Raw genomic sequence first — 12,225 nt, forward strand, 5'->3', positions numbered from 1 at the left:
CATCTAAACTTTCTCCCTCCCTACGAAGAAGTGTGCTTGCACACAAAAGCTTATACCAGGAATAAAATGTTGTTGGTCTTGGAGCTGCCATCATGGAACTCTAACTTTGTTTTCCCTCTCTCTCTTTCCTCCCCCTCCCTTCCTCCTTAAAGGAGGAGGAGTAGCCCCAGAGAAGGAGCATAAGCTCTGTGAGAGGGGGGAGAGAAAGAGGGGGAGGAGGAAATAGGAAGCAAAAAGCCACTGAGGGAGCTGGGAAGAAAGAAAGCTACCATGGGGCTGCAGGAGCAGCCCTAGAAAAGGAAACATGAGAAGGAAGGTGCTTGGGGGGACAGATTTGAGCCCTGTGTGGGCCAGATCTGGTTTGCAGGCCACATGTTTGATTTCCCTGTTTTAGAAGATAATGGAGAGCTTACTAACAGGCTCAAGTTATTAGTACATCCTAAATCCAGAAAAACAAGATGCTCTTGGGCATGGAAAAGGGGTGTTTTAATTAGCTCCATTTGGTAGTTGTTGCTAGTTGTGTGGTGTCTTCAGTAACGAAGACTTCCGCTTCAAATTTATCCTTTTAAGTAAATAGTTGTTGTTTTCCCAAGTTTGGGTTAACAGAGTTGGAGGGTGAGTTAGTGGCTAGTGTCTGTTAATGCTAGACCACTGGTGTTGGTTATGGTTTTTTGTTTGTGTTACAGGCAGCATAACTGTATTGAATTATTATGGATTTAGTTGGAAGTTTTTTAAAGCCTTTGATCTGAAATCTGTCCTCATACCTTTGAAATTTGATCTACAGGATTCGCCTCTAGCTATCCAGGTGGCACCTGGGTTCAAAGCTATGAATTGCAATAATTTTGATAACCTTGGTTATTTCCTCTTTCAATTATGGCAGAGTGCCACTTGAAATTTCTATCTCTAAACTGTAATGGGCTAAATAATTTAATTAAGAAAAAACGGGTTGCCTCTGCCATCTCTCATCAGAAACCAGATATAGTTTTTTTGCAAGAAACTCACCTTAAGGGTAACCAGCCCAAGGTCTTCCAGTCAAAATTTTTTGCTCATCAATTTCAAGCTTACGGGTCCTCCAAAGCAAGAGGTGTGGCCATCTTAATAGGTAAATCAGTCCAATTCACTTTTGAAAATTCCTCAATTGACCCTAGGGGTCGGTATATTTTTATCAATGGGGTCTTTAATGGTAGCCCTTATACTCTGGCATCGGTGTATGCTCCAAATGATGGACAAATTGCATTTATTAAAGATACGTTGTCACAACTTCAAACTTTTCATAAAGGGCCCATTATTTTGGGAGGAGATCTCAACTATGTTGTCAATCCTTCTTTAGATAGATCTCAAAAAAGCCTGCTACCTCTATCTGCCAATAAATGGTCTCAATCAAAAGATTCGAATGGCCAAAATGATTTAGCTCAAATCTTTCAATCCTATAATCTGTCAGACATTTGGAGAAGCAGGCATCCAAAAGAAAGAGACTATACCTTCTTTTCTTCTCGTCATCAAACTTATTCCAGAATAGATTTTCTTTTAGTTTTGGATTCTATTTCTAACCTTTTTTTTAAAGTAGACATTGGCCCAATGATTTGGTCTGATCATGCATGGTTGGAAGGTTATATGTCAGGAATCACTGAAAGATCTTTTTCTTTTAATTGGAGATTGGATAGTAAACTACTGTCTATGAAATCGGTTACAGATTCCATTGAAAAAGACATTAAAGAATTTTTTCAATTCAATACTGAGTGTGGAGTACCTCAGCATATAGTTTGGGACTCGTTTAAAGCTGTAATTCGTGGCAGATTTTTGGCTATTGCCTCTCCGTATAAAAAAGAAAAAGACAAAATTAGATCAGATTTGGTTGCCAACATTACCAAATTGGAAGAGAAATTTAAAAAATTTGGTAGCAAAAAAACTTATTCAAAACTTCTTATAGAAAGGAAAAAATTAGAATCTTTTGACGTCTCCAAGATTCAAAAACAAATGGCTTATATAAAACAAAAATATTGGTTTCGAACTCCTCAATCCCTTAAACTCCTATCATGGAAGGTTAAAAAGAGAATATCCTCAATGGCTATTTCTTCCATTCGTTCTAAATCCGGTACCTTGAAACATTCCACTAAGGATATTGTAGGAGTTTTTAAAAAATACTATTCATCTCTATATTCCTCCCAGCATCCAGCATCAGACCTTATTTCATCTTTTTTAGACACTCACTCAGTTATTAAGCCTGTTTCTCCTGAGGTTAAATCCCTTTTGGACAAACCTTTTACTGCACTTGAAATACAGGAGACTATCAAGTCTATGAAATCCAATAAATCTCCAGGCCGAGATGGCTTTATACCAGAATTTTATAAATTTTTTAATACTTTGTTGGCTCCCATCTTGGCGGACGCCTGTAATCAGTTTGTACAGTCTGGTTCTTTTCCAGTTACTTGGTCACAGGCAAAAATCATTCTTCTTCCAAAGAAAGACAAAGACTTGCTAGACCCTAGTTCATACAGGCCGATATCGCTCCTTAATTGCGATTACAAGATTTTTACAGCAGCCCTGGTGGCTAGGCTTAATACTTTTATAGGGAACTACATTCATCCTGACCAATCGGGCTTTATCCCACACCGTGAGTTAACGGACAATACTAGAATGGTCCTTGATGTTATTCAATACTGCCGGAAATTTAATATTGAGTCTTCCTTTATCTTGTCTATTGATTTTGAAAAAGCCTTTGATTCCGTTGAAGTTCCTTATCTTACAACCTTACTGCAGAAAATGAATTTTGGCCCGAATTTTCTGAAGATAATCCATTCTTTATATAAGTCGCCTTCTGCTATTCTTTCTATTAATAATTTGGATTCTGAAGAATTTAATCTTTTCAGAGGGACGAGGCAAGGTTGCCCCTTGTCTCCTCTGCTTTTTGCAATCGCAATTGAACCTCTTGCTAATGCTATCCGTAATACCAATATTATTGCTGGTATCCCTATTAGAAAGAAACAAATTAAGGTGTCTTTGTTTGCAGATGACCTAGTGCTTTTTGTTACAAAACCTAAGACTTCTTTACCAGCTGTCTTTGATTTATTATCTGTATTTTCTTCTATATCGGGTCTTCGAGTAAACCCATCTAAAACCATTCTTTATCCCATCACAATTTCAGATGCTCTCCAAGATTCCATCTACTCAAATTATCACTTCAAAAAAATGGATAGATATTGGACATATTTGGGGATCAATATACCTTTAAAATTGGGAGATATTTTTAAAGTCAATCATCATTTATTGATTAAGGACATTCTTACTATGCAAAAGAATAAAAATTCTTCACTCATTCCCTGGAATGAAAAAATTCAGATTATTAAATCTTTTATTTTTCCCAAATTTCTGTTTTTATTTCGAGCCATTCCTATTCTTATTCCTGAGGACTTATTTGTGGGTTGGCGTCGTTCGTTCTTAAGATACATTTGGAACAAGGGCTTATCTAGAATAGGGTATGCAACTCTTATTCGTTCTAAATCCTCAGGTGGTCTGGCTCTTCCGGATCTGCATAAATTTTATGAAGCTGCCATTTTAGGAGGCCTTGTCAGATACCATGATGCTGATTTAAATTCAGGCTGGAAGGTCCTAGAAGATACCTATCTAAATAACAAATCGTTTCAATCTACATTATGGGAATTTCCAAAGAAGAGACCTCCTAATATCTCCTCCAACCTTTTCCTTAAAGCCATTTTTCAGATTTGGGACAAACGCCGCCTCTTTTTAGCCCCTCCTATGTCTCCACTATCTCATTTTATGGATGTTTCTTGGTTTCAACCGGGGTTTTTTTACAAGTCTTTTCCAATTTGGAAAAAATATAATCTTTATAGGTTTGTGGATATTTTGTCCAATGGAAAAGTGCTCGACAAAAAATCTTTAGAAGAGAAAACTGGTGGGACAAAAATCCCATGGTTTGAATACTTGCAAATTAACAACTTGGTGACATCACTCTCAAAGAAATACAATTTCAATCGACCTCTTACTTTCTTTGAATCCTTGCTACAATCTCCTTTTTTAAAGCGGAAGGGACTGATTTCATTTATCTATAAGGGTTTGCTAGACATTGATGCTGTTGATTTGTTATCCTATCAAGAAATTTGGCAAAGGAATAGTTCAATTAATTTTCAGGAGGATGTTTGGCAACAAATCTGGTCATCTCCTTCGTTTGTTTCAAAATCATTGAATATACAATTACAAACTCAAAAAATTTTGTTCCGGTGGTATTTAACACCTCAGAGATTAAGCCATATGGCGATAAATCAATCCTCCAAATGTTGGAAAAATTGTGGAGAGGTGGGCACATTTATACACTGCTGGTGGTCTTGCCCGAGGGTGCAGTCGTTTTGGGCAGTAATTGTGGCAAAAATCAAGGATATCACGGGCTATAGTTTACCCTTAAGATTGGAACTCATTTTGCTTGACTGTTGGAAAGGTATTTCTATTACTTCTCTCAATAAATCCCTGATATCCCTTTTACTAGCTGCTGCTAAAATGGTGTTAGCCCAATTTTGGAAATCTCCCAATATTCCTCCAGTTAAAGCCTGGTATGCTAAAATCTGGGAGGTCTATGCTATGGACAAGATAGCAGATAGTTTATGCAATATAAATAATTCAGAAGGTAACGATTCTCTGATGTACAAGTGGCTTCCATTTCTTAAATTTTCTTTTAGTCCTGTAGATCAGATGCGTACATGTATTCCTGGTAGATATTATGACATTATTAATTTGATGTAATTAACATATGGACAGAGTACTTATTTTTTAATTCAGCTGCCAAGTATGTATGTATGTGTGAATGTATGTATGTGTTGTTTTGTTTGTATTTTGTGTATATATATATATTCTGTTTTCTACTGGTATGCTATGCTTATACACAAAGAATGATTGCAGATACAGTCATTGATTGCTTTATTTGTATGTTTACTAAATTCAATAAAAAAGTTTTTGGACATAAAAAAAAAAAAAAGAAAGAAAAGGGGTGTGTGGTCAGGGATGTGGTGGGAGTTAGTCAACTACCTAAACCCCTCCAGGGATGTAACATGTGCTAATGCCACTGAAACATTATGTTATCAAAACCATGACATAGCCCATAGGCAGCCATGGGATAGGCATAAAGCCTACCCACCATACCACTAGCTGCCCACAATTAATCAGGAGAAGCACAAGAGGCCTACTAATGGCACAAGAGGCCTACTAATAGCACAGCCAATCAGCATTGGCTGCAGGCCCCAGCTACACCACTTGTAGCAAACGTTGATAGTACACACCTCACAATATAAACCCTAGCCCAGGTCCAAGCCAGTCAGATGCTAAACTGGACAAAGACAGGGAAGTGAATCCCAAAGCATGTTTTCGCCTTCATGGCCCATAGCGTGCCCTACATGCAACTGGTGGTGGAGGGGCTACCAGGCACTGAAGCCATTCTTCGGGTGGTGATCTCATCTTTTGTGGTCAGAAAGAGTAGGATCAAGATCCTGTCAGACATGTGAGGAGGATTATGCAGTACCATGTGACTGGCTGCCATGGCTGCCCCCCCCCTAGACCACTCCCATGCCACATGGGTTCCTTTGCCCCAATGCTGATCACCCTCTTTTGACCCTGTTGCAGTTCACTTGCAGAATGGAGGCAAGTTTCGCAATATAGTGCTCTCAGGAAAGGGCATAGGTGCTGGTTGGTCTAGGTCATCCCAGCACGTGGAGGCAGATTAGCTGAGAGAGGCCCTATCTCAGTGAAGGAAGCTCCTACTACAGCTAGCTTGTTGACTCTTGGCCCATGGGCCAGCAGCCACCACTCCACAAGGCCTTGACACAGGTCTGCACTTAACTGAGGGCAGGCTGGAGGAGATGGAGGTCAGTAATAGTTGTGGCTTGTCCACGCAATCAGATGCTGGAACAGGTTGGCAGCAAAGGTGATTTCAGGGAGGTCTAAATTTTTTGAATATTTTGAACATGTTCGGCAAGCTTGCATGTGAATCATGCTGATTTGTATTCTCTGCCTCCTAATATGATCTCTATGACTTTCTGCCAGTCATCCTTGAGCATCTGCAAGACCTGATCCCAACATAGCAGACTGTGGAAGCAGGGTCTGTTTTCTTTGAGAGTCTGGGAATCTTCTGCTCCCCCACACATGTTGTAGGAGAGCGGCCTTCACTACCAGTGGACTCCACCCTCTTCGGAGGTGGATGGGAACAATGACTTGGATGAGCTGTAGTGTGTTCATCGCATTCTCTCAGATTGCAGATTTGGCACAACCAGATGCAGGTGAAGGGGTGTGACAACACTGCCTCCTGGTGGTTTTTTGGGGGGGCATGCTTGGCCTGGATCCTAGGGTACACAGACCACATCCCCTGGTGCCTCCTGCTGATGCTATCTGATGCCTCCTGCTGATGCTAGCATTGTTTATTTATTTATTTCGATTTATATCCCACCCTACCCCACCGAAGCAGGCTCAGTGGTTACAGTAGATGGCCAGCAAGCAGGAGACACTTGTAGAACCCATGGGAATGAAGGAATGCCCTGACTCAGGGGTGGGGCAGTACTAGGAAGATCTGGCCAAGGAGCCCTAAGGGAACTTTGACCAGCTGCTGGCTACTGTGTTCTTCTGTTTCACCCTGGGTCAGGCCAGGGAGTCCTTTAAAGTGGTCATCGGCAGCATAGATAAGCACAAGGCACTAGCAAGTGACCAAGTGCTGACATTCCAGATCCATACTGGAGTGACTCCACACAGTGCAGACATGGGTCGCTTTCCTACCATTTGCCTTTGGGACAGAAAGCCTGTGGCTCCTCAGGGAACATGGGTTTCTACAGCTGATGGCTACTTTGGATCAAAGCTGTACTTAGAGGCTTCACACACATCTACCTGACCCTTCCTTGGTCTCCTCTAGACATCTGCACATTGGCTTCTAGGCAAGCATCATCCCACCCATCCTAAGCAAAATGGGAGCTGGAGGGATATTCTGATAGACCCCACTCAGCAATGTTCTCTCTATGTGTGCTGCTTCATAGATTTGCAGCTTGTTCTCTCTACCCATGTTTGTTTCAGTGCCTAGGCTTGTGGATTCAGTCTCTGCCTTCAAGGGACATGATCACAAAGGTGGGGTGTTCTCTTGCCCCCCCCCCCAGTTCACAGATCAAACTGTGTAAACAGATCAAAGATCAAATGCAATAATTAATAATTCTGTCAGGGGTAACACAATCACTCTGCTGGCAGTCCGTCACCATGTCTGCTGCAAGCCTCAAGACTGGGCTGCCCAACGTAGATGAGAGAACAGCAGAGCAATTATCAGTTTGCATTTACAGGAGAATACAAATTCTGACTGAGTAAAAATTCAGCTTGTAACTTTGCAAGCACTAATGCAGAAACAGCATGCAAAGGCTTGGCAGTAAACCTAAATTTAGGAATCATCTCTATTGAAATAAAGGGCCTTCATTCCAGGTATATACATGTGAAACTGTAGTTGTCAGCATGGCATACGTACCACTGGCACCTCCTGGTTCAGCAGATGCAAGAGCCTGAGCTTGCTGTAGTTCTTTCAACGTTGATTCCAGTTTTCCCAATAACACCTGCTTCTTATCAGATAGTTCCTGTAATTCCACTTCTACAAACAGAAATGTTTTAAAATTGTGTCTTGAATTATAGTTCTAAATTTCACAAAAATAACAGACACAAACAACAGAAATATTGAAAAATTGCTAATTCTACAAACAGAGAAAAAACAGGTTTCTTACCTGTAACTGATGATCTTCGAGTGGTCATCTGTGCAGTCACACACATGGGGTTATCCGCCAGGATCGAACCCGACCTCGGAGAATTCAAAGCAATCTTGGAGCGTTAATTTTGGCGCGCACTTCCTCTCGTCCCGGGGAGGAGGCATCTGTTGTGCATGCCTAGATGAGAGGGAGGCGCTTCACCCACCCAGTTTCTTCCCACCACCGCATAGGTGGAAAATTTTAACTCAGGAACAAGAAACCAGCAGTGGGGAAGGATGGGCAGGCGTGTGTGACTGCACAGATGACCACTCGAAGATCATCAGTTACAGGTAAGAAACCTCTTTATCTTCTTCGTGGTCTCTGTGCAGTCCCACACATGGGTTACTGGCAAGCTATTCTGTCCGGAGGCGGGTGCTGGATCTGTAACCAAAGGACAAGGTTAGTTATGCATATAAGAAGCAATATCGTACTTATAGTGTAGGCGACTGGGGACATCAGTCGAAGATGGATCGTAGTACCGAAGGACGTGTCACACTGGGCATGGATGTCTAAGCCGTAGTGTGAGGCAAATGTAGATAGAGATGACCAGACCGCAGTGGCACAAATGTCTTCCATCGAAACACCCCTACAGAAGGCTGTTGAGGTTGCAATGGCTCTAGTAGAATGAGCTCATAAATGTTCAGGTATAGGCTGTTTTGCCAGTCTATAGCTTAATGTAATAGCAGCCACAATCCATTTAGAAAATCTCTGCGTTGAGATTTTAGTGCCTTGATTGTGGGTTGCGTATGCTATAAAGAGTCTAGTGTCCTTTCGAAACTGGCGTGTCCTTTCAATGTAAAAGGCAAGAGTCCTACGTATGTCCAGGTTATGTAAAGTTCGTTGACCTGTGTGATGATAAGGTATGGGTTAAACAGAAAACTGAAGACGCATAGAGCCTGCGTCAGGTGACCTGAGGGTGGGGGCGAGAGTGCTCAGAACTCTCAGTGAGATTGGCAGCTAATGGCTGAGGGAGTGCCTGACAGAGCCGGAGAGAGTTAGTGCCTGTCAGAGTCTGAGAGAGTTGGTCCTTGAGAGAGCTGAGACAGTAGCTAAGGAGAGTCTTCGTGAGAAGAAAAGCTGACTGTTAGCTCTATAAAAACAGCAAGGGGCTGTGTATGACTAAAAGGAAGAGTCACCGTGAAGACCTGAACGGTCACAGACACATATACATCTCTTAAGAACTAGAGAGGTGGTTGAGGGAACAGATGTGGGTCTAAGAGTCTGAAGGGCTGGGAGTAGAGGCTCCAGTCGACTGGAAAAACTTGGCACATCATCCAAGAGGCCAGCCTTTGCTAGTGTTGGAGAGTGTGTTATAGAGGAACTGTGTACCTGAGAGACCTAAGAGAAAGAAAAAGATATTTTAAAGCCTTAAACTACTGAGCAACTTGTTAACATCTTGAGACATAATATAGCCTGTGTATATATCACCCATATCCCCAGTTTAAGTCTTTGTGTTATAATAAATATCTGTGGTTTACGTTAAAGTTCTCTGGTGCCTATAATTTGGGAAAACTGTCCAAACTGCTGTGGTCCCCTATGAAGTGAATATATATATATCCATCTGAAAGCAAAAACCTCGAAGAGACTAGAAGAGCAAAATCCATATTATTATCATATTGGCTATGCTGCACTCTGTCTGCTGGAAGATAGGCCTTGTGAGATATCGTTGACAGGCGCGCTCCTATAAATTGTATGTTCTGAGTGGGATTCAGGTTGGATTTTGCATGATTGACCTGAAGACCTAGTGCAGACAGGAGGGACAGGGTAGATGAAATGTCATTCTGAAGTTGTTCCCTTGTTTGGGATACGACCAGCCAATCGTCTATATAAGGGTAAATGGAGACCTGTTGTTGCCAGAGTACTGCTGCCACCACAGCCATACATTTCGTGAAGAGTCTCAGTGCTGTAGAGAGACCGAAGGGAAGAGAGCGGAACTGATAGTGCTGATCTCCGACAGCAAACCTGAGGAATCTTCTGTGATGGTGACTGATGGTGAGATGGAAGTAGACATCTTGTAGGTCTATCGACACCATCCAGGCCTGCTCTGGAATGAGTGGTAGAATAGATTGTAGAGTGACCATGCGGAATTTCTTGTAGCGAATATGAAGGTTGAGTTTTCGAAGATCCAGTATAGGGCGCAGCCCCCCCCGTCTCTCTTTGGGACCAGAAAATAACGTGAGTAGAATCCCGTGTGATGGAACTGCGGTGGAACTGGTTCTATAGCTCCTTTGTCCAGCAAGGTGGCGATTTCTGATTGTAGAGGAGGAGGGGGGGGTGTAGATATGAACCTGTGGAATTTTGGAGTCGAATTGAACTCTATAATGTAACCCCTGTGGATGATCACCAAGACACATGAATCCGATGTTATGAATTCCCATATGGGGTAGAATGGTCGTAGTCTGGATGGTATTGTGGCTGATCGAGAGGTAGAGGGAAGAAGTCAAAGAGACTGCTTTGGGGCCGGTGTTGACTTTTTTGAGGTTTGTGGACATGCTCTCTGCTGAAGTGGTTGTTTTGCCGGAGGAGCCTTATGTTTCCACAATTCAGCTTGTCGGGGGGATTGAGAACGTTTGTAATACGATGGTTCCCAGGTTCTCTGCCGATTAGGCTGGGATTGCGGTTGAGTAACTCCCAATCTTTTGGCCCATTTCCTACTGTCGTCAACAGTGGTCAAAATGTCATCCGTGGGGGTTTGAACGCATGCGTTAACTAAGCCGGCTGTGTGCTCGTCCTCCCCTTCGAACTGGAATTTTAAATAGCTCAAAAGAATGTAAATAGCTCTTTGGCAAGTCTATTTGAAGAACGAGCTTACTTACGAAGGTCTGAAGATCATAAGAATTCCTTTCTGGGGTCCCAGAGGGTAAGACAACAACTTTTACTATCAAATTAACGAGGCAACGCCCTGGTTAATTACTCAGCGGTCGCGGGTAACTCCGGAAAATAATCATCATGGCTAAGACAATTAAAGAATTATCTGAGCAGATATCAGCTTTCCAGACTTTAATAATGTCGTCCCAGGACCAGATGAGATCTGAAATTAAATCACTGAGGGACGCTTTTACAGAGTTGAGTGCAGAGCTCAAGGACACACGGAACATTGCAATCTCTGCTAATGAGCTGGCCTTATCTAATAAACAAAAAATACTCCAGCTGAATTCGCAACTTACAGAGCTCTCTGATCGTAACAGAAGAGCGAATCTGATCCTGGGTGGAATTTCAGAGGAAATAAATAATAAGCTCCTGGAAGGAACCCTTATAGACTGGATGGGTGAGCAAGGAGTCACTCTGCAATCTCAGGATATTGAGAGAGCTCATAGACTGCAAAGGAGACAAGATGGGGGTGCCCCAAGGGAAGTCATAATTAAATTTTCAAGGGAAAAGACTCAGCAGACAGTTTTCAAGACTTTGAAAAAAAGGAAAGACCTTTCTTTTAGAGGAAGGAAAGTTTGGGTGAGAGAAGACTTCTGCCAGGAAACCATCAGAAAGAGAAGGCTAATGAGACCCTTTGGGCAAAAATTATATGACAACAAGATTAAATTCTCTTGGGGGTACCCCTCCTCAATAATTATTTTTAAAGATGAAAAAAGGCTGGTGGCCTGCAACCCTAAAGAAGCAAGAGATCTCCTCACTCGCCTGGGCATCGCCACAGACGACCTAAGAGACCCGAGAGACCCGAGAGAGGAAGAAGAAGAAGAAGAAACAGTGGAGCTCGGTGTGGACCCGGGAGAAGGAAGCTCAAGTAGACAAGAGAAAAGGCCAAGGACGGACTACTAAAGGAAAGTATAAAATATTTTGAGCTAAATTTAGCTATAAGTTTGAAGGGGAGGGCGGGATGCGTGCCCCCTGGAAGGTGGAAGACAGGATGATGGTTTCATCCAGGAAGTTGTCTGTGCCACAGGGGAAGGGAATAGGGGGGGGGGGGGGGTTCAGTAAGAAGTATAGAAAAATACCCTCAGCCATTAGGGCCCAAGTCTGTTACATATAAAGAGAATGGATAGATCTTTAAGAGTCCTTTCACTGAATGCGAATGGTCTATCATCAAATCTTAAGAGATTCAGAGTAATTAAAATGGCAAAAAAATAAATGATAGAAAACCATTGATAAAAGATCTGAGGTGGCAGGTTTTAGCAGAAGCAAGAGGGTCTTCCAAAGCTAGAGGCGTGGCTACATTGATTCGTAAGGATATTAAGGTGGAGAACATGGAAAAATTAGTAGATAAGGAATGTAGATACCTCTTAGTTAAGTTTAAGCTGGAAGCCATAAAAATCACTATAGTAAATGTTTATGCACCAAATAAAAGACAAAGGAAATTCTTAAACTTGGTTTTTAAGAAGATACAACAGTTTTCAGAGGGCGAACTAATTGTAGTGGGCGATCTAAATATGGACATAACTAAGAACAATAGTATTAACCTAAGAGATTGGGGCTTGAAGGACGCTCATGAGTTCACCAACAC

General features: G+C 42.1%; 1 protein-coding gene across 1 annotated transcript in view; it reads right to left on the reverse strand.

The window, feature by feature from the left end:
- The window catches only part of LOC132578375 (centrosome-associated protein CEP250-like), an 83,213-nt gene that overhangs the window by 33,946 nt on the left and 37,042 nt on the right, over nt 1–12,225 (reverse strand). The window contains exon 16 of the mRNA XM_060248332.1: nt 7,499–7,661. Coding sequence (XP_060104315.1) covers nt 7,499–7,661 — 163 coding nt within the window. The remainder of the gene's footprint in view (nt 1–7,498; nt 7,662–12,225) is intronic.

This window comes from Heteronotia binoei, chromosome 10 (genome assembly GCF_032191835.1).
Source record: "Heteronotia binoei isolate CCM8104 ecotype False Entrance Well chromosome 10, APGP_CSIRO_Hbin_v1, whole genome shotgun sequence".
Taxonomy (NCBI): Eukaryota; Metazoa; Chordata; class Lepidosauria; order Squamata; family Gekkonidae; genus Heteronotia; species Heteronotia binoei.